This window comes from Pyrgilauda ruficollis, unplaced genomic scaffold (assembly GCF_017590135.1).
Source record: "Pyrgilauda ruficollis isolate IOZ18807 unplaced genomic scaffold, ASM1759013v1 scaffold210, whole genome shotgun sequence".
Taxonomy (NCBI): domain Eukaryota; kingdom Metazoa; phylum Chordata; class Aves; order Passeriformes; family Passeridae; genus Pyrgilauda; species Pyrgilauda ruficollis.
In genome coordinates this window covers 223,116-250,781 of record NW_024520319.1, presented here as the reverse complement: position 1 = coordinate 250,781, position 27,666 = coordinate 223,116, and the positions used below count along the sequence as shown (strand labels likewise).

General features: G+C 43.3%; 1 protein-coding gene across 7 annotated transcripts in view; it reads left to right on the top strand.

Moving 5' to 3' along the window:
* The window catches only part of MICU1 (mitochondrial calcium uptake 1), an 87,259-nt gene that overhangs the window by 37,454 nt on the left and 22,139 nt on the right, over positions 1 to 27,666 (top strand). For 5 of the 7 annotated variants that reach the window (XM_041468096.1, XM_041468091.1, XM_041468093.1 and 2 more), the window contains exons 7-10: positions 7,135 to 7,140; positions 8,004 to 8,118; positions 17,167 to 17,249; positions 22,627 to 22,824. In XM_041468096.1, the coding sequence (XP_041324030.1) occupies positions 7,135 to 7,140; positions 8,004 to 8,118; positions 17,167 to 17,249; positions 22,627 to 22,824 (402 nt within the window). The remainder of the gene's footprint in view (positions 1 to 7,134; positions 7,141 to 8,003; positions 8,119 to 17,166; positions 17,250 to 22,626; positions 22,825 to 27,666) is intronic. The other 2 variants (XM_041468097.1, XM_041468095.1) reach the window with 1 other exon arrangement.

Here is a 27,666-nt window from a genome sequence, read left to right as displayed (position 1 = left end):
CTCCCTGGAGGCTTAAGTGCCTCTGAAACCTTAATTCCAAAGGATACAACTCTAAACGCTGCCTTACCAAAAGCCATTATCACAGTTCAGTAAAGAGCAGCATACAGTGCAGGTGCACTTGGAGGATACTTGGCATGTTCTGCAGGTTAAATGCAATGAAAACAGGTGAGGAGTCCTCTAAATCCAACTGTGTGAGGTCTTGCCAGCATCTGTTGTGACTGAGTTTGAAATGAATGTGTCCTCGGTGTCCCCAGCTGGAGCTGGTGAGGATTATGGTTTGTTTGGAGGTACCTTGAAGTGTTTAGCCATTCTGGTCCATAATCCATGGGAAATGTCACTGTCCAACTTCAGATTCCCTGCTTTTAAATTCCTGCACCCTCTGATCTCAGCACTGGTAGTATTTGCATAATAACCAGGAGGCACCTTCTTCCATGGATAATAACCTTACACTGATCTGTGTAAACATTCCTGTGCCATCCCTAAAAGGGTTGTAAGGAAGTGATGAGACAAAATCCTTGCCTGTGGCTTTGTGGAAGCAAGCAGAGGTGCAGTTTATTCCAGATAACCAGCAAAGCTGAGCTGAGAAGGTTTTTATCTTCTTGGCTTTCTTTGCTGACACCCTGTCCATGTTGGTTGGTTTCTTTGCCTGTTGGCTTTCCCCTCCCAGCCAAACTTGACCCTCCTATCTGCTTCACTTAGTTCTGATGTTTCTCTATTTGCTGGGACCTGTGTGGACACTGAAATATACAAATTCTTTTCTTGGTTTGTTTTTAATAAAACTGGATTTTGTCAAAGAAAATTCTTAATTGCTTCTAACGCAGTGCACAAACATCCCTGTGGGCACCTGAGCTGCTTTAGGTACAGAACAAGTGTCTTCCTTTCCTAACTCCTCTACCAAACATTTGTGTATTTTGGCTTTGACAAAGCTCTGTTTGCTGTTATCTGTGTGTATCCCTAATTCTGCTGCTCATTTCCACAGGGCTTCTACTAAAATCCTCTGGTTGTTCTTTGTCCTCTTTTGTTCTGGTTTCCAGGTACCTGGCGGGTGTTTCTTCCAGCTGCTAATATCTCTGATACTTGTCTTTATTCTAATTCTGGTTTGTGCTTTTTTTTTTTGGTGTAACCAAGCATTCCCTCATTTTCTTCCCTTTTCTAACCCTCTCCCCTCCCACCAGGATTTCTGGCAGGTACAAAGCAGACAGCATGTGCTTTGATTAGTTTGTGCTTCAGACCTCATAATATGCACTTTTCATGTGAAAGGGACAGTGTATGCTCACTTCTTCCCCTGCTCCTCTCATAAATACTCCTGAGTGCTCTCCTTGATCCTCAGCCTGCAGGATTTATTTCAGAACACCTGAGTTTGGCTTGTGGAGAGAACAGTCCTCAGGGTAACCATTAATACCTGGCTCTATTAACAGGAACTGCTTTGAGCAAAGCTCAGATGTGTGTCTCCCTGCCCTCCTGGCTTCACAGTGTCCTCTGAGGCTTCTGTCTTATTTTGCAGCTCAATGAGACTGTGATAGAGCTGGCTCTGTTGGAAGATTGTGTTTTCCCCTTGAGGCCACAAAGTTAGTTTGATTTCCTGGCCAAATCTTTGGGGAAATGTCATCTATTTGACGGTGTGTCGTTTTGGGAAAGGCTACATGTGCAAACTTGAGTTTTTCAAGTTACAGAATTATGTAGAGTGAGCTGTATTAAAAAATATGATGGGTAGTAGATATTTAGTTGTTGTAGTTCTTAAAATCTAAACATTTAGACAGCAAAGGGGAGTTCATTCAATATTAGTAAGTAAAGAGGAAAATATCTCTAAGCACTTTGAGTTTGCCCTGTATCTTTTTGACCTTAATGAAATCCACAGGGAAAGTTAAGGAAAAACAAACCACTTGGTAATAAGCCCTCAGTGGGTGTATGCAGTCTTTTAATCAAAAATGGATTCTGGGGTATTTCTGGCCTTAATTTCTTTGATAGTTTTGCTTGTGTTAGCTTAATGCTTAATATTTGAGGGACACAAAACAAAGCTCTGAGAACTCTGTACTTGGGTGACATGGTGTTAGTAGGGAGAACAGGTATGGAAGGAGAGGGTGACAGGGAATGCTTTAGGAGATGCTTGAACTCACTTGGCTACAAAAGGAGGTAAAATCTGAATGGGAGAAGCAGGTGAAGGAAAAAAAGGACTGAGAGAGGGAAAGAGAACTGACAAGATTTTGGTGGTGAGTACCAAGTGTACAGCCCCAACCTCATCAACTGAGCCAATGGTTAATAATCACTTTTTATAGAGAATTATTGTTTTCTTCCTGGTGTCCTTTCACACTGGGATTTCTGCGTGAGAGAAGGAGCAGCACAATGAATTCATCTTGGTCATGCAGGCTGAGATGAGGGAGAGCAGCATCCCAATTTCCATCAGAGACCTAAACAGCTGTTTAAATTCAAAGGTGGCAAAACTCAGCTCATTTTAGAAGCTTTATTTGAGCCATCAAGGACCCTAATTTCAATCCTCCCCATTAAATTCCGATGCAGAATGCCCCAGTGGTCCTGCAGATTGTGATTTCATTACCCTGCTGAGGGGAGCACAAGTGTAGACTGTCCCTTTTCCAAAGCATTTCCTCTTGGCTTTTCCTGCAGGGGTTTCTCCCTTGCATGAGTGGCTCTGCTGCCTGCCACGGGTTGGGAGAGTCTGTGTGGTTGATTTTCTGGGTTGTGCAGAATGCTGGCCTTGCATTGCAGGTGCCCTTTGTTTGAAAGGTGGTTTGAATATTTACAGCCTTGCTGGAAGGGAAGGAATGCAGATTTCTCTTTCCAGTCACAGGAGTCCACCTGCAGTAAGAATTGCTGCCCAGGTTTTCATTCTCTGGATGTGCTCAAATTTAGAGTGAAAGGACGTGCAGGACAACCTCACCCATGTCCAGCTCTGTATTTTTGTGCCCCTCTGTAGATACACAGATAAAATAACCCCCCAAAATGAAAAGTTTTTAAAACCTCAATTGAAATATGCCCTTGAAAGGTGTTATCTGCCAATTATGCAGTATTATCTGCCAACAGTAAATGTTAAGCATTTTCTTAGGTCAGCACTCAGCCACCACAATTTGCCATGGAGAACCTGTTTGTCTTTGCCTGTGTTGGTGTGCAGACTTCATAGTAAATTATCATTCCTAGTGGCTCCAGATAATGTGAGCTTTCCCATGGCTAAAAGAGGTTTATGAGTTTCAAAAGGTCCTTGTGCTGTTTTCATCACAGCCTCAAACACTTTTTTTTCTTATTTAATGATGTAGAAAAAGTGATATAAAAAAGCCAGGCGGTGCATTTAAAATTACTTATTTTGCATCCACATTATGGAACTGACTTTAAAAACTCTTAAATCCCTCAATTTCCTCCCAAGTCCCATTTTTGTCCATGTTTCATAGTGCAGAGGGACCTTCCCTATCTCTTTATCCCTTAAGAACTTCGGAACATTTGGGCTGAAAGGCTCAATTTTGAACTCTAATCCTGAAAGCCTTTTATTTCTTTATACAGTTTTTTTAAAGTGAGGTGCCTGAAATCTCTAGATACAGTGCTTTGACTCTTTAAAGTCTTAAAAAATGAGCAAAGTTTGAAATCCTCCTTTTTTTCGGTTCAGTGTTTTGATGCAGACAGAGTTGAAAGCATTTATATTTTTAATTACCACAGCAAGCTGGTTTGCACTGAAATTTATTAAGGGTTCTCCCTTGTCTGTTACCAAGTCTCTTAGTATGTATTTCCCTGGATTTTCAACAGCCCTGCTTGGGAAAAGCTGCAATAATCCACACCTGTACTGCTGCCAAATAGGACTTCTTTTCCTACATGCCTACAGTTAACCAAGAAAGAAATACATTAATAGAAAAGAAAGAATGAAATACATTAATTCATGTCTTATTTTAATGTTTTCTAATAATAACTGAAGGTGGTCAGTTGGGACTGAAAGAGAATTGCTTTGCATCCAGGTGACTTCACTCTACACTCATGGGTTTGTATTTGCTCAGTACAATAATGGTCACCTGAAAATGTTTCTGTTCAAAAGGAACAAACAGAGTACAATGATGCTTGTCAATAAAAGGTGGTTTATTCTTCATCTAAAATCCCTTGCTAATTGACAGAATTGCTTCCTGGTTCTGGAGAAATACCCATTATCTCTCATGGATATTTATTTTATTGTTGTTTTGGAAGGTGTAAGTGGTCACATTGGGCTGATAAATTCCTGAAGCTTTGGTTGATGGAAGTGCAAATGTAGTGCTGAAACATAAATTACAGGAAGAAACATGCCCAAAATGTCCTTTCCTTCTCCAGATGGAAACCCACACTGGCAGCTCTGAGGGATTTCCCAAGAATGTCTTCCCAAATTAAACGCTGTAGTTTCTGGAATGCCACATGAAGTGGGGCTGCCAGGATTTAGGTGGTCAGGCTTCTCTAGTCCTGCATTAGGAGTAGGAGCACCAGCACTGTGTGCCCATCTCTGCCTCTGCAGAGAAAGCATCCCTCCATGTACAAAAATACACCTTTGTTTTTCAGATTTGCATAATTCAATATTACCACATTTCACTCTTCACTCAGCCCTGAGAAAACAATTTTAAAATCCGAAATAAAGGTAATATTTGGTGAGGAACATAAGGATTCCATGGGGTTTTTCCACCAATCCTTGTTGTTGGAAGCTGTACCATGTCCTTAACTTAAGGGAGGCTCCAACAGCAGATCAGTTTTGGGGTGGAATATGTGAAGTTTGTGATGTATCTTTGGGTGCTTTGCAGCCAGCCTGTACATAAAGAACTCTGGGGAGTTGCCTGCATGCAGCACATGACTTTTTCCTCTAGCACGTGGGTTTGGGGAAGCTTGGTCACTGCATTGATCTGTTCAACCACATCTTGGTTCTGATTGAGCTTAGAGCTGAGTTGGGAAGGGCAAAGCAAGCTCTGTATCTTGAATTTAAGTCAGTTTTTTGACCTGTCATCCGTGTCTGGAACTGTAAGAGAATCTGCCTGTACACCTGTCACAAGTTTTGTTCCACTGAGACTGGACTGGTGGCTTCTCACTGAACTTACTCAGCCATGCTTGTGCCAAAAGCAGTGAGACATTTGGATTTCTTTTTCCTTTTACATGTTAATTTGGATGTCTGCTCGTCTGTGTGCTTGTTAAATATGAATCTACTGCTTGATTAAAAAATACATCATAATTGTAAAGTGTTCCCCATGGCTTGCTCACTCGTGAATGCTCAGGTTTAAATGGGGGTTTTTTTGGGTGTGCTGAATTATCTTAACCAATTACTCTGGTTTTGGGAGTGGATTTAACATGGAAAAAATGTTAATTGGAAGACATTTGACTGTTTTAACTGAACACTTTGAGAATTACCTCGTGCTCAGATACAAAAGGGCGTGGATAATTATTTGTGGAGATGACTTGTCTCTAAAAGAAGGTGGAGGTTTGGAAAGGGATTTTTCCCTGGGTGTTCTGATACCATGCATCACCTTTCTGGCTGAATTGGAATGTGCTGGAAGGAAGGTGGGTGTGGAAAAGGGTGGTTTGAGGTGTTAGTGAGGACTGACTTTGGGTCAATCACCTTGAACTTTGAGGGGTGACAACAGCCCACGTTGTGCTTTGTGAAATAGGTAGATTGATTTATTTTATATTATTTTTCCTGGAGGTTAGATATCATTCCTTGCAGCAATGTTTTGTGGTGGGGAACAGCTCCTGGAAAAAGGGTGCTTTGAGCCTTTCCCACAGTGGGGTGAGCTTCCCACAAGTTCATGGAAAGCAATCAAACACAGCTTCTCACTGGGACAGAGGAAAATGGATGGGAGAGCTGGGATTTTTTTAAGCTTCTATTCTACTGCTGGGAACCTGAAAATCTGATTGATCAGGGCAGTTGTTACTTTCTCTTAAAATCAGGGTGAGGAATTCCCTTTTCCACAAGCTACAAATAGCTGAGCACTGTAGTTACAGCTTGTGTTCCCTGGATTAGTGACAAGTAGATGCTGGTTTTAATATAAATAAATAACTCTTTTTTTTTTTTTTTTTTTTTTTTTTTTTTACTGTGTTTGCTCAAAGGAAGGTGCAAATGGGTAAATGCTTCTCCCTCCCATCTGTCTTTATATTTCAGAGATCAACTAACTTAATATCCTTTTTTATTGTTTATCTGTGGATGCGCTTTCCTCTTATGAGAAATATTTTGAGCTGTTTGATGCTGACTATGAATTTTAAGTGCAGCAAAGAAACCCATAAAAATTAATAAACCACCTTCTGGAACTTTCTCATGGGATTCTTCAAGCAAGATGCCAATAGCTAGATTATGATCAATGCTGCCCAAGAGAGGCAATCAGAGGGAGAGGCAATAAATCACAGGAGCAGGTGAGATGCTGCTGGCAACACCTCCAGCAGCAGTCACAGGGAGCTGCTTTCTCCCCAAATCCTGTCTCTGGTTCAAAGGAAAACCAGATGTTTGTTCTTCACATAAGCATCAATGTTATTTTTTGCTTTGGATTCATCTTGATGGAAATGGAAGCAAAACCATTTTTTGAGGAAATGATATTTCAACCTGGTACCCCATAGGCATAACTGGCTGTTATCTTGCATCAAATGAAGGCCATTAGCATGTTGTCTGCTGGTAGTGACTCACCTCTTACTAAATTCCTGGTGCTCTCCAGGTGGTAAAGGCACAGTTTTATGTGCCTTTATCACCTGGAGAAACAAGAACAATTTTATGTGATCAATAGAACTGATGTCTTTTTCCCTGGAAACTTTTTTTTTTGTGATCTATATGATTATTTTTGTCTCTTTTCTTGTGGTTTCCAAGCCAGATACAGGTTAAGTTTTCATCTAAATTATTAGCTGAGCTCATCCCCACTCTGCAATCACAAATAATGGTGAGTTCTCTCTCAAAAAATAAAAAAAAACCCAAAAACTTGAGGTGGATGAGAGACATCAGCCGCAGACAGTGGAGAAGCTATGAGCTAACACTTGCTGGGATATCTCCATAGGCTTCCAGTCACAGCAACCACCTGGTTGCTCCAAACTTTCCTTGCTCTTGGCAAGCCTAACCATTCAACTTGATGTGATGTTTTGCCTGCCTGTTTTATTGTTGGTTAACCGGTTTTCTTTCCTTTATCTTGTATATGGTGGGATCTCCGCTAGACAGAGGTAACGGTGGGGGACAGTTGTGTAGCTGGACCCTCTTGTGGTGGTGTTTGTTGGTGGTTTTTCCTAAAACCATTCCTAAATCCAGCCTTGCTTTCACCGTGCCTGCGTGTGCTTGCATGGCCTGGTTTCCATGGAATAACCTCACCCACCCCTACTCTCCTTTGTATTCATTTAATTCTCCTCTGTGTGTGTGCCTCCTCCTACTGTGTCCTTAAAGTGGGTCACCAGTGTGGATTCCCTAACAGTTTTATGGATCCTTTTCAGCCTTTGGGGGTTCTGCAGATCAAAGGGACTTGAATTTTTAGCTTAGTAAGATATTATGAGCTGATAAATGGAACAGAATTGGAGCAAGAGGGGGATTGAGTTTGGTTTCAGGCCCAGTCCTCTCTTTGAGCTCACACACACACGTACAGTTTGGATAACTTTGATCAGACTTTATATTCATGTCAAATAGTCCTTTCTCAGCTCTTTTCTACAACAGAGTCTAACTAAAAAGCTGTCAGTGAAATACAATTTCCTCTTTAAATCCTGTATTAAAGTCTGAGTTTTTTACCACTAATCTCAAAGATTTTAAGCAAACTGGCCATTTTATTTATGTTTATTTCAGCTGGGCTGAACCAACACCAAAATCCCATGCAATTCCTTATCCTCATTTGGGATGGGGAAGCACTGATCTTTGCAGAACTTCTCTGATCAGACCCAAAGGCTGGGAAAGGTCCACTGGATATGGATGGAGACAGTAGGGTTGTGTGTGTCCATGGAATGGCTTGTTGGTGCTAAGGATACAAATGAAGCCTTCCATTTCTGTGTTTAATCTGGTGCTTTGTGTGCTCTCTTTGGGCTGTGGCTCGGGTGGATGACAGAAGCTGTCCCAGGAGAGGGAGAAGTTTGCTGACGAGGACAGCATTTTCTACGCGCTCGGAGAATGCGGACTCATCTCTTTCTCCGACTACATCTTCCTCACCACCGTCCTTTCCAGTAAGTACAGCAGGGGTTTTCTCTGCAATTCCTGCTTTTTTGAAGTTTTCAGGGTTCACAAGTAATAGCTTGTTGACATGCATTTCCCTAAAAGGCCTTCTTGGTTGCCTGCAACTCGAGCTGAGCAATTGCTGTTGCTCGATCTGGTTTAGCCTGAGCTTCCAGTGCTTTGAAAAGACAAGCTGATTGATGACTTCTGAAGATTTATTTCTCATTTTGAAATGTGACAAATTTTTTTTTAATGAGTCACTTGACCTGTTGTTCAGATCTGTAAATGGAGATGTGTTCTTGAGCTGTGTTCATGTGATATTCTCTTGGATTTGGATGAACAGAGATCTCCAGCTTTTCAGGGGTTTCACACCTCTCCAAACTCCCTTTTCCAGCTGTGTTTTCACTTGGGTGAACTTGGGTTTGTGAGTGATGTAATCCAATGAGGAGGGAAGTTAAGCTGTTTACATTTCAACCAGTATCATTAGATACCTTCTGTCTTTTCACCCTGCTGCCCTTGACTTGCATTTGTGATATTTCCATGATCTGCTAATCTGTTCCAGCAAAGTCGTCTGCACTCCAAGTGCCAGCACTGAAAAGTTTGCTTTGCTGGCAAGAGCCAGTGAAACTGAAGCCTTTGATAATGTCAAATGGCATTTCTAGACTTTCTTCACGTGGAAGTCAAGCTCAAAACCTCATTTGCAGAGCTTCTCTGACTGCTTGGAAGATGCTGTGTCATAAACAGGAAAGTCAATGACAGTTTCTCAGCCCCATTAGAAACTGTGGGGTAAGGGGGAATAAGCCACTGTCCAAATAAACTTGAGACATTTTATTTTCAGATTTAAAAAGAGAAAACTTGGCCACCTAATCATGGATCTATTCCATGCTGACCTGATCTGTGAAATTATAAAACTGGATGTTTCCCAGTTACCTGCAGAGCCCTCTGCTGCCTGCCCAGTGCTGTTCAGGGACTCAGCTGGGTTAATCCCTGATGCTTTGTCACAGCAACAGGTGCTTTATTCTCCCTCCATGTTCTTGCATGTTGTAACAGGAGACACGAGAGGCAGCTCTTCATTTACCGAGGATCTATTCCTGGGAAGCAGCAATGCTCAAGGTCTTGTTTGTTGTCAGATGGACCTGGCAGGGGCAGACTTGTGTGTGACCTTCATGTTGTGAAAACAAACAGAGAGATGAAGCTGGTTCGAGCCAGGGAATTTGTTTTATGACTTTAATTTGCTTTTCTTTATTTGAGTCCCCGTACTGGCTCTTAAGACCTTTGCTGTTCCTTGCATTCATCTGGGCTCTGCCAAAATGATCTCGGGTATTCACTTGTGTAATGAGGGCTTTCCATCTGAGCCTCCAGAGATGACAATGAACTCTCAAACCTCTGCTATCACATTACTGAGTGTGGTTTGGAAAACACTCTTGCCCTTGTTTTTATGGTTGTGCTGGTGGTGAACAACCCCCTAATCAAGTACACAGGGCACAAAATTAATTTCATGTGCTTCCACAGGCAGCAGTAAGAGAAATTGTTCTTGCTTTTCTTTAACTTGTTTGTTGTGGGAATAAAAGAAAAGGACCACCTTGTGTTGGAGGAGCAGCCAGCCTTGTTTTGGAGGCTGTGAGGGAGGGACAGGGTTTTATTCCTCTTGCTCTTGGGCTTTTGAGTGTGTCCTCAATTACAGGGGAGTTAGATTAATGAGGAGCCAGAACTGGCTTTGAGGAGCCATGTTGGGCCTTTGAGGGCAAGGCAGGAGCTTTCAAAAGGGAAAATTTAAAAACAAAGGGAGGGGAAAAAATTCCAGGGCTTTGAGGGTGACTTGTAGACATTTGGGAAGTTTGTTAAATGATTACTGAAGATGGAGGAACATCTCTGGAGCTCCTGTTAGTGATTCCCTGGAGGAAGAGTTTGGGTTTCATTTCTGAAGCATTTGCTTTTTTAAAATTAACTCCCATCCAAGCCTTACCCTGTGGCTAAATAGAAAACTGACTGTTGCACCCCACTGGTTTACTCTCTGACTAGTGAACATTGCCTTGCAGGAATCCAGTAGTTCCTGATTGGGTTCTTTTCCCTAGAAGTAAATAAATAAAAGAGAGAAATGAATAAATAAAATAGAATGAGGGAAGTAAATATTAAATGTGACAGTTCAATAATTGTTTTCTCCCTGTGTTGTTTAAATAACCCAAACATTAAGGAAATATCTGGACAAGGTGGAGCTGTAGATTACATCAAATTGATAAAACCAAATAAATATTGGGAAAGGAAGATGGCATATTGAGACTAAGCAGGATAATCAAAAGGGGGAGTGGGAGATTGGGTCTGGGGGAGAGGGAGGCAGGAGAGAGAGTGATGGGGAGAGATCCATCATGGTCTGGTTTGGCTCATTGGATTCCAAACTGATCAATGAGAGCCTTGGGAAACAAGAAGCCCCAAGGGCTCTGTGTCATTATGTTTCCCCAAACTGCTCATTTCAGGTGTCTTTGCAGCTTGACCTGAGTTCTGAGTTCTGTGAAATGGGGAGTGAGAGGAGGAGAGAAGGCTGGAGGCTTCATTTCATGTTGCTCTCAGGCAGCTGTTTGCACATTGCTCCGAGAATGAGTCTGTCACCATATCTTATTTACGAGCCATTTCTCACTCCAGCACTGTCTGTTCTCCCCAGTTGCTGTGTTTCTGTGAAGTTTTTCTTGTAAAACAACTAATAAAATGGCTTTTAGCTGCTTCAGAAAGTCAACCTTCTGTTAAAGGCAATGAGAGCTGAGGGGCCTTGAGGCAACTCCACGGTTTCTGTTGCTTCAGCTGCTCCTTGTGTTTTGGGGCAGAGGTAGAAAGATGAGCAAATTTTGATGGAATTTCCCTTGGATCCTTTGAATGTTACAGGAAAACAAAGACATGGCTTCCTGACCAAAGAGGTGTTTGCTTTGGGACTTGCAAAACAAATGGAGGAAGGAGAAAAAGAGCTTTTCCACTGCCAGTGACTGCAGTTTCCCAGCAAATGGGGTCCATTGTCAAGGCACACTAATTCTGCCTTCATTAACAGGTACTGAGGAGAGCTGGGCATGAAAAGAATAAATTGGTGTTGTTTCCACAGTTGGACTGTAGCTGTGTCTGGATTTAATTCTCCTGGCAGGAGGATTAAATAACATTGGCTGAAGCCACAATAATTAGCCTTTTGCCAGGGCTCTCATAGCAGACCTGCAGCTCCTTCTCCCAGCAGCAGGTAACTCTCACTTAGGATAGACTCACCTCTGGTTTTGTTTTTTTTTCTGTCTTGTGTGTAGGGAATAAATTTCAAGCCATCTAACTCCGGAAACTGTGTTCTGGCCAGATACTGAGCTCTGTGTGTGTCCCTGGGATGAAGGGACATCTCCCACACTGGGATCTCCAGGCTCCCTTTGGACCACGACTGTTCTGAATCAATTATTCCTGGCTGACAGGAAAGTCTTCAGCCCCATCCCTGCCATGAGTGAAACCTTTACCTCAGCAGTGGTGCTTTAATCCTGCTGTGCCCTGTGCCAGGGGCCCATTTCCACAAGAAAAGGTTGCTTTAAGTTAGAGAACTATTTTTGTTTGTAGTCCTGTTCATGTTCATTTTATCTTCAGTCTTTTCCCTCCATGGGTCCATCTCACCCTCACTATTTGGAGCAAGGTTGTCTTCCTGCCTTTCTGCCACCTTTCTTCACTGCTCTGTGGCATTTCCAAGATGTATCTGAGCAGCATCTTCCAGGGAATATCCCAACTTCCAAACACAAGTCTGGTTGCTTCCTGGCATAGGGAGAGCTCTCTGACTTGGCATCCCACTTGTGCCATGCTGAAGGACAGAAATGGAAATGATTTTTCACAATTGGCAGTTTGGGATGTTCTCGAGTGATTTGAAAACTCAAGAGTGGGGCATGGGAGGTTCTGTCAGCCTGCATCCTTCACCTGCTCTTCCTCTGTTCATCTCTTCATCCCGTGGATTTGTGTGGTGTGATGGGATGGGGGATTCAGGGATCCAGGGGCAGCCACAGCTTCTCTGGGCACCCTCTGCCGGGGTCTCCCCACCCTCCCAGGGAAGAATTTCTCCCTGCATCCCAAGATGATGCACTTGCATTATTTCAGAGTTAGTTCTGATCCTTCTTTGGGAGAAGAAATAACCCATTTTTCCTCTGGAACTGATGATGTTGTGGCTCAGTGTTTGTGCTGTGGGCTCAGGTTTTTAGCTGCCTGTTACTTACATTTTTGGGTTGATTAACATTAAAAAAACCCCAGCTTGGTGTTTTTGGACTACATTTTCTGAAATGGTGGAATAGTAATGAAAAGAAAATATCTGCAACATTAAGTTTAATGGGATTTTTCCCTATATTTACTGCAGCTGGGGCTCAGCCATCTATATTCTATGGATAGCTGTCTCTGCTTCAGGACTGTGTTAGCTTGGGATTGATTCACTTTCAGGATACTGTGGCCTTTGCACATCTATTTTTCTTCATTTTGGAATAAATGGAAAAGAAGCAACCATGGGATATTTAACTCTAAATGACTGATTTTCCCCAGCTGAGTTCTTGATCCTTCTTCCCACACTGGAGTTGCTTGGGGAGTTATTAAGCCTTGGGAGCCATGAGCTGCTTTGTGTACAAATTCCCACCAAAAGACGAGATATTCCAGTGTTTTCTAAGGAGTAGCCAGAAGTTTTACTTCCTCTAAGGAACATCACCAAAAATCATCCTGTTTTGGCAAAGAGATTCCCAGCTCCATGAGGAGGGAGCAATGGGTATTCTCCAAAAGTGTGTTAAGACTTGGGTTTTCTTAAAATACAGCTCCTTTGCTGGAGATCAGAGGGCAAGATACACTGAGAGGTGTCTCCAAGTGTGGAATGTTGAGTTTTTGGGAAAGAGAAGATCCCAAATGAGCACAAAGCCAAGGAAATGTGGCCTTTCTCATCAGTGAGCTTTTAATGTCTTTCAGAGTGCATTGCTTTTGCTGAGAGTACAGGGCTGTAAAGAGCAATTGAGTGCTGCAAATTGGTCCATTGAATAATTGAAAGTAGTTTAAAATGGCATAATTGGCTCAAAGATGCCTAATCAACCCATCTCATCCCTCAGGGCTTCCCGGGGGCTTTACCCTGCTGGATCCAAGTGGGTTTTTCCACGTGGTCAGTGCTGCTGCTTGTTATTTGTTTGCTGGTGAAGGACACTCATCTATCTTCCATTCCTGTGTTTGGCTTCTGCTTTACTTGCTCTCTTTGTGTCCCCAAATATTTGATTGGAAGAAATGAATCAAGAAAAATGTTAATTGCCTTTTGCGCTAAATCCCGGGTTAGCTGAAAAAGCAACTTGGCATGGAGAGCTGGTGGAATTATGGATCTAAAGGATCATTTCAACCAGATCTTTCCATATATCTATGTCTAGGTCTGTATTTATGGATCTTTCCATGTATGTCTAGGAGTTCACTGGTAGTGGTGTGGGCTTCAGTACCACATTTTCACTCATGTTGGCCTAATGGAAGGGATTAGGTGATTTCTAAGGTCCCTTCCAACCCAAACCATTCCATGCTTCCATGTTAATGATTTGGAGGATCCTCCTGAACATCTAAAGATAGAAATAAAGCTAAAAAAGAAACTGCAGTTGCCCCGACCAGTTTCTGCCTCATTGCCCAAGGGAAATCAGTCGCAATGAAACAGTCTCTATTTTTAATAATGTAAAAAAGGATGCTAAGGAGACAGCTCACACAATCAGAGAGAGCTGGGAGTGCAGCAGAGCACTTGGGGAAAACCCAGAGATGGTTTTCCCTTATCAAGACAGGCATCAGGCCATATGAGAACCAAACAGGCCTTTAAATGGCTTTGGAAACCACTGCAGAAGGAATATTGGGTTTGTTTGGAGGCATCTTAATTAAGGAGGCAGTGGGGAAATTTAGAGATGCTGCAGTTGGAAATGGTAAAATTTGGGGGGCAAAATAAAAGAGGCTACATTTAACTGGGCAATCTGGTGTCTGCTGCTTTTGTGGTCTGTGAGTTTGAGGGATGTAAGTGCAGGAAGAGGAAGGGAAAGGGAGGTTGCGCAGGCTGAGGTAATGGGCAAGGCAGGCACAGTGGGATTGGCAGCTCTCAGGGCAGCTCTTCCCACATAAATCCTGGCCAGAAGCATCACAGCCAAGGGGAGAGGCAGAAATCATCTGACTCAGGCCCCATAAATCCAGTCCTGGACACCAGGGGTGTACATCTCTAATGAACTTTCCTTCCTGAGCAGGAGTGGGATGAGCTAATTGTCTTGGGTGCCCTCTGGTTCCCCTGGCTCAGGGTCACACTGTTTGGATTGAAGTGTCATTACAGGTAATTGGAGCTGGATGTGTAGATCAAAGGAAGAAACCAGCCATGCCATTTATTAGCTGAAGGAGTGAAGTAATTGAATTTGCCAAATGAAAGCCACCCTTCCCTGTCTTTAGAAAATACTGACCCTGCAGATTTTTGATGCTGAACTGCTCATTTAAATTTTGGAGGTGGTGTTCTCCTCTGGGGCTTTGATATGTTGCTCATGGAAATGTGTGTTTAGAGATGGAAAAGGAGGGAAATGGCCCTTGTGAGGGACAAGTGAGTATTTTACTCTGTTCACCATGTTTCTGCACAAATGGGATGTGGTATTGTATACTTCCTTAAAAAGGGTGGGGGGGGGAACCCAACCTGTGACAGTTTTTCCCAAGGAGTAACAAATTGCCCAATCTTTAAATAAACACCATTATACCCTGGTAGAGAAAATGGAGTAAGAAATATGTGTTGACTACTCTTTTTCTAGAACCTTGTAACTAGATGAGGAACCTTGTAACCTCTAGATGAGAACCTTGTAACTTGTCTGATCGTCCTCTTCCTCATAGTGGAAACACCATTTCCCTAGTGCCAGATTTTGGGGCTAAAAAGAAGAAAATGCTTCCAGGCTTTCATGCAGTGCTTGCAATTAAAGTGAATAAAATTGCACATGTTCTTGAAATATTTAGGGGGTAGTTGGAAGCTTGTTGCTCTTCAAAAAAAATGGGGAATTAATCACTGGAGAGGATGAATGGATACAGAGGAGGTTAATCCCTTAAATTCTGTGTGTCATTGGAGAGATTATGAAGGTGGTGCTGGGGACAGGCTGTTCCCAGGTCAATTAACACTGAGTTAATGAGGGACAGCGAGTGAAGGAGGGAGGCAGGAGGGATGAGCTGTGTGGAGGCACAGCAGGGATGTGGGTGGAAGGGGGGATGACCCACCACGTGGCTGTGGTCACAGGAGAAGCTGCTCCTGCACGTGGTGTCTGGAATTCCAGGCTCGAGTCGTTGGCAGGGAGAAATTGGAAGTGCAGGGATGATAAGAGCAGCACCACGTGTGCTGTGTATATCAAGCAGGTCGTGACAGGCTGTCCCTGCCATCAGCCCCAATGCCTTTATTCATCTATTTTGGGCACAAAGTATTTGGGGAAAGGGGTCTCATTAACCTGTCTGCTGAACCTTTTCCTGATAAAGTGCTAGTCGTTATTACAGCAAGGAGAAAACACAGTGTAAAAGTTTTGATGTGGAGCTGTAACAAACATCCAAAATCCAGTTCAGTTAATTCCATATTCATTCCCTTTTGTCTGAGTGATTCCTCTTTGTCTCCCCTTTCCCACCCCCATTTGGGAAGTGCCTTCCCACAGAAGGGTGGATATTGTATTTGTGGGGTTCCCAGACAAAGGAATTTAATGATGAATCTGACTCCGTGTTCTCAGAAGGCTAATTTATTATTTTATTATACTATATTGTATTAAAGAATACTACACTAAAGAATACAGAAAGGATACTTACAGAAGGCTAAAACTCGTGACTCTCTGCAGAGTCCAACACAGCTTGGCCCTGATTGGCCATTGAGTCAAAACAATTCACATGAAACCAATGAAACAATCACCTGTTGGATAAACAATCTCCAAACACATTCCAAAGTAGCAAAACACAGGAGAAGCAAATGAGATAATATTGGTTTCCTTTTTTTCTGAGGTTTCTCAGCTTCCCAGGAGAAAAATCCTGGGCGAAGGGATTTTTCTGAAGATATGAAGTTGACAGGTGTATGCAAAAACTCATTATACCCTGAGCATCCCCTGGAAATGCTAAAAGTTGATTGCACAGATGAGGTTAAAGAGGGCTGACCCTCACCAGTGATCTACATTAGAGCTGGGAAATGAAAAAAGCAGCTACATTTTAACTGATCACTTAAGATGACAGCCTTAGCATTAGTTATAACCTAGAGGATTCCCTAGAAATCCCAGCAAACACCACAAATCCTGTAGGAGGTGTGTATTTGAAAGTAGCAGAGCATGATAAATCCTCATATATTAACTTAATTTGGGAAAAAATTGTGGCACTGTGTTGTAGCTGCAAACAGTGATGGGTTACAGAGCCCAGAATGGAAATGTACTGAAATTCTGTGGTGGGATGCAGGGAAAAGAGCGTGGTTGGCTGGGAAGTGATGCTTTTGCAGTTCTGACTAAATGAACCGTGACAGCACAGACTAAATGCAATGAAAAATAAGGTACAGCGGCGTCTCAGCTCATGAGCTCCAGCCCACACCTCTTCTCAGTGTCATGACTGGGCTGAGACAGAGTGGTCATGATTTGTTTAAATTTGTACAGGGAGGCAAGAGCTGAGAACTGCCCAGATTCCAGGGCTGCTCCTCACCCATGGGAAGCAGAGAGAGTGCAGTGCCTGAGGAACATCCTCTGGCCAAACTGGTGTTGGACTGCATGGAACAGGCTGGAGCTCTTGCTGCAGCATCATTTTCTGTTAACTGTCATTAGAAATACCAGATGGCATCTTGTTTTTCAGCTTTTTCCACCTGTAAATAGAACAAATGTTCCAGAAATATCACCTCCTTACAACTCCTTGTCAAGACCTTTGGTAAAAGGAGCACCATGAAGCTCATAGCCAGAGGTTCCTAAGAGCTGCATTTCCTCACTAAAAATGAAAGAATTAGGCAAAATTGCTTTTGGATAAAGTCATTCAGAACTTATGCCCCTTTTTAATTGAGCTTTTGTATCTTTGTTAACTGGTTTTTGTGTTTTGTTGGGTTTTTCACGTAGCTCCCCAGAGGAATTTTGAAATCGCCTTTAAGATGTTTGATCTGAACGGTGACGGCGAGGTGGACATGGAGGAGTTTGAGCAGGCAAGTTGAACAATCAGTGCTGTGGCATCTTAGCCATAAGCACAGCATTCCTCTGTGATGTTACTGCCTTTTATTTTTGTGCTTGGTGCTGGTTTGCACCTTTTCCTTCTGTGCTCTACTCTGCTGCTTCAGTGCTGCTGTTCATTTCTTTAAACTGGATATGTCAAGAGAAAATTTTTCATTTAACCAGGACAAACTCAGGTTTCCTGTAACTTTGTCACCAACATTTAAAGCCGGGTTGTGTGGGCTTTGGAGCAGCCTGGTCTGGTGGAAGGTGTCCCTGCCTGTGGCAGGGGGTGGAACTGGATGAGCTTTAAGGTCCCTTCCAACCCAAACCATTCTGTGATTCCTTACAAAAAGTCTTCCAGGTAGACAAAGAACTTCACCAACATTTAAAGCCGGGTTGTGTGGGCTTTGGAGCAGCCTGGTCTGGTGGAAGGTGTCCCTGCCTGTGGCAGGGGGTGGAACTGGATGAGCTTTAAGGTCCCTTCTAACCCAAACCATTCTGTGATTCCATAACATTTTCCTTACAAAAAGTCACCTTCAAGTAGACAAAGAACTTTTTTTCACTCTACTGATAAAGTGGGATTTTGATCCTACTACCTTCACAGCTTCTACTGCATTCCTCAATTTTGTCTTCAGAGAATAGCCAAGGTAAGTCTGCTTCAGAGGAGAAATTACCCACTTATTCCAGTGTTATTGAGAGCCTATTTTCATTAGTCCTCTATTTCTTACAAGGCTTCATCAACAGGGACTTTGCTGCAGGTTTTTTAATGAGTTTAGCCTTCATGTCTGGTACTGGTGAGCTCTTCCTATAAGCTGTGATTTATGGTTGTGTATGAGCGAGAATAGATTGAAGGCTCGAGCTGTCAGTGGGGGAAAGATTTGCCCTCCCCAGGCAGAAGAGTGTGATTTTTCTTGCCTATTTCTAGCCTTAAGATATTGGGAACTTATAAACACCCTGAAATCACATCCTGAATCACCAGTGTGTGCTATTCATAAAAGGAAATTTAAATGTATTTCCAAAGTGCTACCTAAGAACAAAGTAGCCCTGGAGAATCCAGGCACAGATTCTTACTCATGAGTTGGCTCAGTGAGTAATTAACTGCAGAAGAGTCTCTACAAGGTCGTGCTTGGGGCACTTGCTATAAATGGGAAGAACCACTGGCAAAGGAGGTCTGTTGAATTACCTTCCCTTTCTAATCTTTTGCTGTCATCCCCCTTAAATTATTACCTGTGTGTATGATGTCATCATCACGAGCTTGCTCCAGAGCCATGGAACATATCTGGGTAAATGCAGGATTTTAGATGCACACTTTGGACTCTGAGGAGACTGGAGTGTGTTGATCTGCAGTCTGACATCACTTCACTTGACAGCTTGAAATGTAAACCTGGGGTTTTGTCCATGTTCCTTCCTTTCCCCAAGTAAAAATCACTGTTCTTCTTTCTGTCTGCGTAGTGCATGGAGATAGCACTCCACTGCAGCTAAGTGATCATATTGAACAGTCCAAAAGGTGATTTATGGTAGTTGCAGTGTTCTAGAATGAAATCAATTATGGAGATAAATGAATTTAAGAAAAGGAGAGAACGATTAACCTCCTAGTAAAAATGCACTGATGCCAAGGTGCTAACTCAGGTGTCACGTTTGGCTTTTTTATTAGACCCACGTAAAATGAAAAAGGAACATTTCTACAGGATGAATGTTTCCTAATTGCTCTGAAGATGAGGGTGCAAAATTGAATTCAATTATTTCAAATCATCCCATAGGCCAGGGGGAGTTATGCATGCATTAAGTCACATAAATATCCTAAGGAAGGGGAAGGTATTTTTGTTAAGCTGGTTACCTGTGTCACTGTCTGTATAGAAAGGAATAAAGTTCCTGGTTAGCATCAGAATATTTGGGTGAAGGCTGAGAGAGGATGAAGGAGCTGTTTTGGAAAGTGAGAAGATACCTGTGAAGATACTGATTTGCTGCAAGAACAAACACAGCTCCAGTGGGAGGCACATGTATCTCATTATGCAAACATATAACATTACAAACAATTGTTTATATGATAAATCCTCTTTTTCACTCTTTATGGAAATGCCTCAGGAAGAGCCTGAAGGATGGCAAGGTTTGCAGCTCTGTCCTGTAAATCTTACCTGGCAGGAGCAGCTGGAACTGGCCCTCTCAGGGGATTATGCAGCAGTTTAAAAGAGCAACATCATTTTGGGGAGAAAGGGTGGGAAAAGAGGGAGAAGAAAAGGACCATCAGGGAAGCATCATTCCATCCCTGCTGGCTGGGAGCATGTGGGAATGAACTTCCTACTCCTCCCTCACACCTTGTCTTTGGAGGCAGCCAACAGCAGGTCCCTCTTCTCACTGACGTTTGAAGACCTCATCAGGAAAGAAAATTACTTCAGTAATTCAGCTAATATGGGACTTAGCTGGAGGCTTTAACTACCTAATAAAAAACCATTTCATTTCTTCAGGCCTTGCTGAAGAATTTCAGGTTTTTTATCCAGTCGAGGCATGTGGTTAGTGCTTAGTCCTGAATAATGTGGTGCCTGCATCAGTATTGCCTTCAATTCTTCATCCTTTGGCATGTAAATTGTTACTTTACTCCTCTGGTTTTAAAGAAAAGCTGGCTGAAAAGTAGAAAACTTGCATGCAGTGTTACTGGTAATTTCTCTTTGAGTCTTTAACTATTTTAATTTATTTTTTTCCCCTCATCTGGTACAAAAGATGAAACATGACAAACATTTAGGCTGAAATAGGAACAAAAAACAGTGGAGCATCTCAGTCCTTGCACGATTGATGAGCTGTGGGTGAGGGCAGCTCCTTGCAGTGGTGTCTGCCTTTCTGGACACTGAAATGATTACCCAAAACAGGGACTGGTTAAATCTTTTTGGCTCCAGTGCCCACAGGTGGATTTTCAACCTGTCTAACACTTGTTACTGATGGGAGAGGAAAAAAGAGCCATAGGATTCCATAGAAATAACACCCAGGAAAAGCTGCTCTGTGGAGCAGTCTGCAGTGTGGTAAACATTCATGTAGAAACAGGGGCAGTTTTCCAAGCTGGCCTTAAATTGCCTTGCTTCAGACAGTTTATAAATATTTGTCTCCAAACTGTGCTGCATGCAGAGCTCACAGTTAACAGTGAAGCACAAAGCAAACTAAGGAGTTGCTATTTACAGTGCAAAAATCAGAGAATTCCTAAACAGTTTGGGTTGGAAAGCACCTTAAAGATCATCTCTTTCCAAGCCCCCTGCCATGGGCAGGGACACCTTCCTCTATCCCAGGTTGTTCCAGGTTCTGTCCAGCTTGTTCTTGAGCACTTCCAGGAATGGGGCAGCCACAGCTTCTCTGGGCAACCTGTGCCATGGCCTCACCACCCACACAGAGAAGAATTTCCTCCTAATATGTAGTCTAAAGCTCCTCTCTTTCAGTGTAAAGCCATTACCCTTGTAAATAGTCTCTCCATGTTTCTTGCAGGCTCCCTTCAGGCACTGGAAGGCCACAGTTAGGTCACCCCACATCCTTCCTCACATCAGAGTGACCAAAAAGCCTCAAAACCTCTTTTCTGTACTTTTTTCTTCTTGATTTTCTCCTCCACTTGATTTTCCTTGTAGAGGAAGAACAGCCAGCAGTCTGGTTGGGAGGCAGGGTTTCCAGCAAGGTGAGCCCAACAGCAATAGCATGGAGTTTTCCTCTAGAGCATCCTATTGGGGCTGTTCCAGCACTCACTCTGTCATTAGGAAAAAGTTGAACACACTGAATACCACAATAATGAGGTTCTGGCATCCTTGTGACAGCTGGAGCTCTTGGCAGCTGCTTTTCTTCCTCCCTTCCAACTTGTGTCAGCAGGGGGAAGAGGCTGATGGCAAAGCAGTGGTGTTTGCTGGAGCTTTGGGAAGCCTGGGTTGTCCAGTGGCTTTTTCCCCCCTCCTTTTTCAGACTTGTCCTTAATATGAATCCTTTTGCTGCCTTGTTGGAAGAGGTAAGTTACTGCACAAAGAATAAGCCTGGCTTCTCATATCCCAGCAATAATCACTCAGATCCACTTGGTAGTTTAGTGAGATACTTGAGGATGGAGAGAGGACATGGCTGCATTTAGCTTGGCTGCCCCCTTAAATTTGCACAAAACCCTTAAAATAGCACACTCTTGGATTTTCAGACTGTCACATCCTTCAAGGTCAACCTTTTGGTATCTTTTAGGGAGCAGGGAAGTTCTTTGGAAGAGCCTTTTGTGCTGGGTGGCACAGCCCCAGGGATGGAAGAACTTCCAGCTGTGACAGAGAGCAGCAGGCAGCAAGGAGAGGGTACCCTTGGGTTGAAAACCTCAGGATTTGTGCATGAGTGGGAAGAAATGTGCTGTGAGCTGTCTGGGGCTGGTGTGAGCTCACAAGGATGGGCAGTAAAGGAGTGGAAGCTCTAAAACATTTGAAGAGTTTTTTCTTCCCAATGATCCTTGGATATGTTTGAAAAAAAACTGGATGTGGCACTGGGTGCCAGGGTTTAGTTGAGGTGTTGGGGCTGGGTTGGACTCAATGATCTTGAAAGTCTTTTCCAACCTGATCATTCTGTGAATTCTGTGATTGTTGCAGCTTCCCCACCTCCTGGGATTTTACTGGGAAGAAGCTGCTCTGCTGACCAGGGGTAGGATCAGCACAGAATGTTAATCTGCAAACTGGCTGAATTGTTTCCTATAACTCATTTTAAGCACTTGGTTCTCTTCTTTCTTTAAAATGGACTGAAAAAGCCAAAACCTAGGCTGGCCAGGGAGGTTGTGGACTCCTCATCCTTAGAGGTGTTCAAGGCCAGGCTGGACAGGACTTGGAGCAAGCTGGTCTAGTGGAAAGTGACCCTGCCCGTGGAAGGGTTTTGGATCTAGATGGTCTTTAAGGTCACTTCCAGCCTGAATCATTCTGTGATTCTCTTAAGTTCAGCCAGATTTTTGAATTGTGTCTCCTGAGAATTGTTTGAGGAGGAAAAGAAAGAAAGATTGTGGAAACCCAGGGCACCAGGAATATTTCTCTCTCTGCTGGCATTTTGTAATGGGGCAGAAAAGTCCTCATTAGGGCTCTTTGGGATCAGTTATTGGGTTAAAAGGGAAAATAATCCAGGTGTCAGTTCTCAGTTGGATAGTTTAGCCTTAAAAGACCTTGTACCAAGGGATTGTGGCCATTTTGTGCCTTCCAATGAAAAGCTGCTGAACTCACAGTAGTGAGACTGTTTTACTGACAAGAAATAACAAACACCTGAGTCTGGACATGAACTACTGTCTGGAGTGCCTTCACTCCAGACCCAGAGAAACCAACAACTGGTACCCCCACAAAGATGACAGAGGCTTTGACTGGTATGGTTTTGATTGTGCCATCCTCCCTGTGGTTTTAGGTGCAGAGCATCATCCGCTCCCAGACCAGCATGGGCATGCGCCACCGGGACCGCTCCACCACCGGCAACACCCTCAAAACCGGCTTCAACTCTGCCCTCACCACCTACTTCTTCGGGGCTGACCTGAAGGGAAAGCTCACCATTTCCCACTTCCTGGACTTCCAGCGCAAGCTGCAGCACGACATTCTGAAGCTTGAGGTTTGGGCTGCTTCTTTGTCCAGGGGAGGGCAGTGCAGCATGGCTTGTGCGTAGGGTGGGGCTTCTGAAGGAGGAACAAGAGCCTGGGAAGGGTACAGAGGGAACTTCTGCAGCTGTGACTTGCACACCCAAGCTGTTAAATTCCTGATGAGTATTTCAGTGCTTGTGGCACTCCCCAAGGAATGTCTCCAGCATTTGTTGGTGGTTGCTCTTGTGGAGTTGGAGCAGCAGCTGGCACATCCTGGGTGTGTGTCCCTCTAAAAGCCTGACTGTTGCCTTGGCTCTGCTGATGGAGATGATTTAAGGGGAAAACATCAGAGGTTGTGAGTGACCTGTTGCTACCTTGCTGAGGAAGGTTGTTCTCAGTCCTAATCAGTGAGCTGGGCCCTAAAGGACCAGGATTTATAACATTCCCAAAACTCTTCATCTCTGCTTTTGTCCCCACCTTTTCTGTTTGCTTCATTATTCTGAATGTTTCTGCTGGGAAAGTGTTCAAGGCTTGTTTGAGTCCTCCTAAATAGGTGGTCTCTATTGTGTGACCTCTGTTGTTCACTCCTGGATGTTTCATGAGAAATGTTGTGACCCACTTCTGAATTTAGTCTCCTTTTTACTTTACATTACCCTGAGTTTTAACAGCAGCTCCCAGCCTCCTGCTCCTAGTCACATAACCTGAATTTAAGCATCACCCTTCAAAATTTGGTTATTTTGTTTAAAATCAGCAGAAGGACAGCAACAGGGGACTTCTTGGTCTGTCTCAGCTCCCAGGGAGAGCTGACTCAGTTGGAAATGGTGCCCATCATTGCATCAGGCTCCAAGGTTCAACCTGGCTTGAGCAAAGCCAGGCTTTTATTTGCATTGGAAATCAGGATTTGTGCACAAGATGTCCCCCAGCCTATTAGGAAAACAGTATTCAGAGCTCTGTCACTTCAGTCTGGTGTATTACTGCTCACATGCTCAGGTTGTGTGATCAGCATTTTATTAAGTTCTTATCATGTCAGTCATTGCAATTTGAAACTGAATTTATTCCCTTTTTAATTTGGAATTTACCAATCCAAGTAAGAAACGGATCCAAGGACTGATTATTTTATTTTATTTTGTGAAGACAATTGCCTGGTTCACTGCCTTCATTTCCTGGCCATTAAAGCAGGTGGTGTGGCCTTTGCAGGGGGAATTGGCTGCTTGAAGACAATGTTCTTTGTGAACTGGGTCAGTTCCTCAGTGCCTCTGCAAATTGAAAGGCATAAAATACTTTTTAAGGTGAAGAAACATCAGGTGTAAGTTGAATGTAAAGGCAAGAGAAGCAGAGATTTTTCCATGCCCTGGTTTTCCTCTGCCCTGTTCACTCCAGAGGTGGGCACTGAAGTATTCCCGACCCTGTGCTCCCTCCACGGGTCCCCACTTCCCTCATTAAGAAGCAATGGGGATTTTTTTTTTCAGTTTCATGATACTTGTTCTTTTTCTGCTGTGACAGTTTAGTTTTTGATGATTTCAGTCATTTGTGCATCTTCCTGGCTAATAGTAGTTGCTTTTCTAACAGATTATTTATAACTGGAGACAATAAAAGATATTTGTGTCTGGGTAAGTTATCAGATAGAATAAAGGCACCATTACTGACTCCCTGCCAGCACCAGGCTCATACTCATTTCCACTGAAATATTGATGGTTTTGTTCTGCCAAACTTAACTTTTCCTTGAGTTCATGCTACTAAAGCCCTGATTTTCCTGTTCATAGCTCTCAATGATTTAGGCAAAACAGGCCTGTTTCTGTCCCCACCATTATGCAAGGTGGCTTCTCTCCTCTTCAGCTTTTATCTCTTTTGACTTCATCTCCCATTTTTTCTCCTTGCTTCACATTTGATGTGTTTGTTCACACTTAAGGAGCTTTTCCCACCACTGTCTGGTGGGTTTGTGCTGTTCTTTTCCCAGGGAGTGCCCTAATGACCTCAGCTGCTTGAAATGCACAGTAATTCAGAGATGAGATTCTCCTGAGAGGAGAAGGGTTTACCCTGACCCATGTAAATCAGGAAAATGTGAGAAGTGGTGCTCAGCTGAACTCTTTTCCCTCATCTACTCATCCTCTGCTGGCTCAGGAAAACTGGAGCATGGTCTGAAGCTGGGATGTTGGTTTGAAACCCAGTTTTTGTTCATGTTCAGAGCTCTGGAGAAGTCCTTGGGGAACTGCAGGTCTGAAGAATCTCCTGGGGCTGGTGCAGCCCCTGAGTGACCCAGAGCCTCTGTTCTCCAGCTGGGATGCTGGCTTTGTCTCATCTGAAAGAAAGCTGCTTTAAGAAAGAACTTTTTTTAACGCTTTTTCCCTTCAGCTCAGGATCCAGCCATTTCTGCAGTTCATACACTTGAGCTGTTTTCTGCTGACTGAAGGTGGAACAATGGTTTCTGACCATCTGAACCCACTTTATCTTTTCTCTTACTGATTTTGGTTCTTTTCTTTTTAAAATCAAAATATCCATGCATATTTCTTGCTAAGATTCAGCAGAAGCTCTCACAGAGGAATTAACTCAGACAAAGCCCTGAACATTTCAATGTTCCTGTGGCTGAAGTGTTGATAGCAGGTTTAAGTAACCGTGGCCTGGTGTTTTCTTCTTCTCTTCTGCTTTTATTTCTTTTTGTAATGCAAGTATATTTTCCATCATTTTATGAAGACTCAGCAGTCAACTCAGCTGCAGGAAGGGAAGGATGAGGAAAGCAACCACAGCCAGAGGTAGAGAGGGGAAAAAAGTCCCTGTGGTTGGATGATCCCACTGGTGTCAATGTGTTATTTCAACCTTTTGGGGTTTGGCTACTTGGAGAAAGCTGTGGTTAGTTTTTTGGGTTATGGGGTAGCCCTGCTTAACTAAGGCTGAGCCATAGGAACCAGCCCAGCAAATGGGGCTCCTGGCAAGGTCCTACAGCCAGAAGTCCTTTTCTCTTGTGGCTTGCTTTGACAAACAGTGACTGGTTTGTCTGGACAGGCTCTGCAGCTCTCACATGTGCCCTTGGGACAGGTGGTGTTGGGCTCTTTTTCTGGTTCTTGAGTGGAAGATCTCTGTGAGTCTGGAAGATGAATAGGACTTGACATCATTGTTTGTGCTATTTCTGCTTGTTTGTGCCTGTCCCAGATATTTCTGTGTCCTTGATGGACCAAAAGGAGTCCCAGCCAGCCTGTGGGGCTCTTCCAGCCTAAATTTTTTTAGGATTCTGGAAGTGCACGTAGAAGAGATGTGTGAGCCCTTTGTTCTCCATGTCTTTGCCACTCCTGCAAGGCACCCCAAAACCTGCTGATAGCACTGATTTAATCTCCATATTTTTCCTTTTACCCAAGGATTAAGGATGCCCCCAATGTCTCTCCCAAGAAAAAGGTCTCCCAAGCAAAGTAAAATGGGATTCTGTAAGAATATGGCAAAGGTACAAGATACCACTGCTGTCATCTGGAAAAGTCTTTATTTTCTGTGTCTGTTCTGTGACAGGTGATGTGGGAGTAACCTCTTTATCCTGGAGACCAGTGCCAATACAGTTACTGCCTGGTTTGGTTTTTATGAAGAAGGGGTGCTGGATGCTCTTCCATCTGCACACACCTCATCAGAAAGTCCTAAATCCTTTGGGATCTCAGGCCTGTCTTAACAAATACTCTGGTTTCAGAAGGCATTTCTGATGCTCCTCAGTTGGGTTTTATGGTAACTTCAATCTCTAAGTGCCTTTCTTAGTCCCAGTGTTGGAATAGTTAGTATCCAAGCAATCCTATTGCAGGTATTAAAAACTGCTCTGTTATTACCAACTTACTCAAGATTTTTTGGGATTCTGCCTTGGTTTTTATATAGGCTGGCAGAGCAATACAGCTTTTCAGTGATTTGTTAACAGTAACAAAGCTTGCAGTAATGAGTCACATGTCTTTATTTCTGCTGCAGTCATTTAGGGGGAAAATGAGTAACTTAAGTAAATTGTTTTGAGTAGCCTGAAAAATGAAGTTTGACGGTGTCAGATTGGCTGAGCTTTGTAAGGAAGGGCCCAAAACTCAGACTTTTTAGAGGTCAGTTTGCTGTTGAACTCACACAAGGCATTTCTGTTTGGTTTTAAGTCACCTTTATGACTGTCCCTGTCATGATCAGCTGTGTTGTCTCTCAAAGTTGTTCCTTTACCTCCTGATCCTCTCACTTCAGCCTCACCACTGACCCAGTCCCTGTGGGAACAATGATGGGGAATGTCATGTTTTCCCTTTTTCCTTATGAATTCTGCCTTTTCAGCAATCCTGTAATGGATGTTGTGTACTTCCACAGTTTTGTCAGTTCTGTATCTATATCCTGGATATCTAAAACTCCTGCTTTAGCTCCAGATTTGCTTTCTCTTCCTTCACGTGATCCTTACATCTGAAAAGCCAAACCAGCACTAGTGGAATTGCCTCTTCAGTAGGACAATTAATGACAGGTACAAAAGTTGTTTGTGTTCTTTGTTAGTGATTTCCTGAGCTGGCTGCAGGGGAGGGAGAGGAGGATGGGCTGATGGCTAAATACAGAAAGCCTGAAGTGTGCCCCTTGTTTATCCCAGAGGATGAGTGTCTGTGTCACTGTTGTCAGGCCCTGACTAGAAAAAAGGTATGTTGATAACTAATAACCTTTAAACAGCTCTGGAGGAAAAGAGGATCTGGATATGGAGGCTGTGCCCTCCAGAAGTATTTACTAAAGTCAGAGATGGACAAAGCCATGATGGATTTAGTGCCAAAGAGAGGGGAGTGACCAGGAGACCCTGCAGATCTACATATTCCTTCTGCATTTCTCATGGTAGGAGGTGAGGGAACAGAAGTGAGGCTGATGTCCCTGCCTTTGATGGATAGCCATGAAAGTGTGGTGGG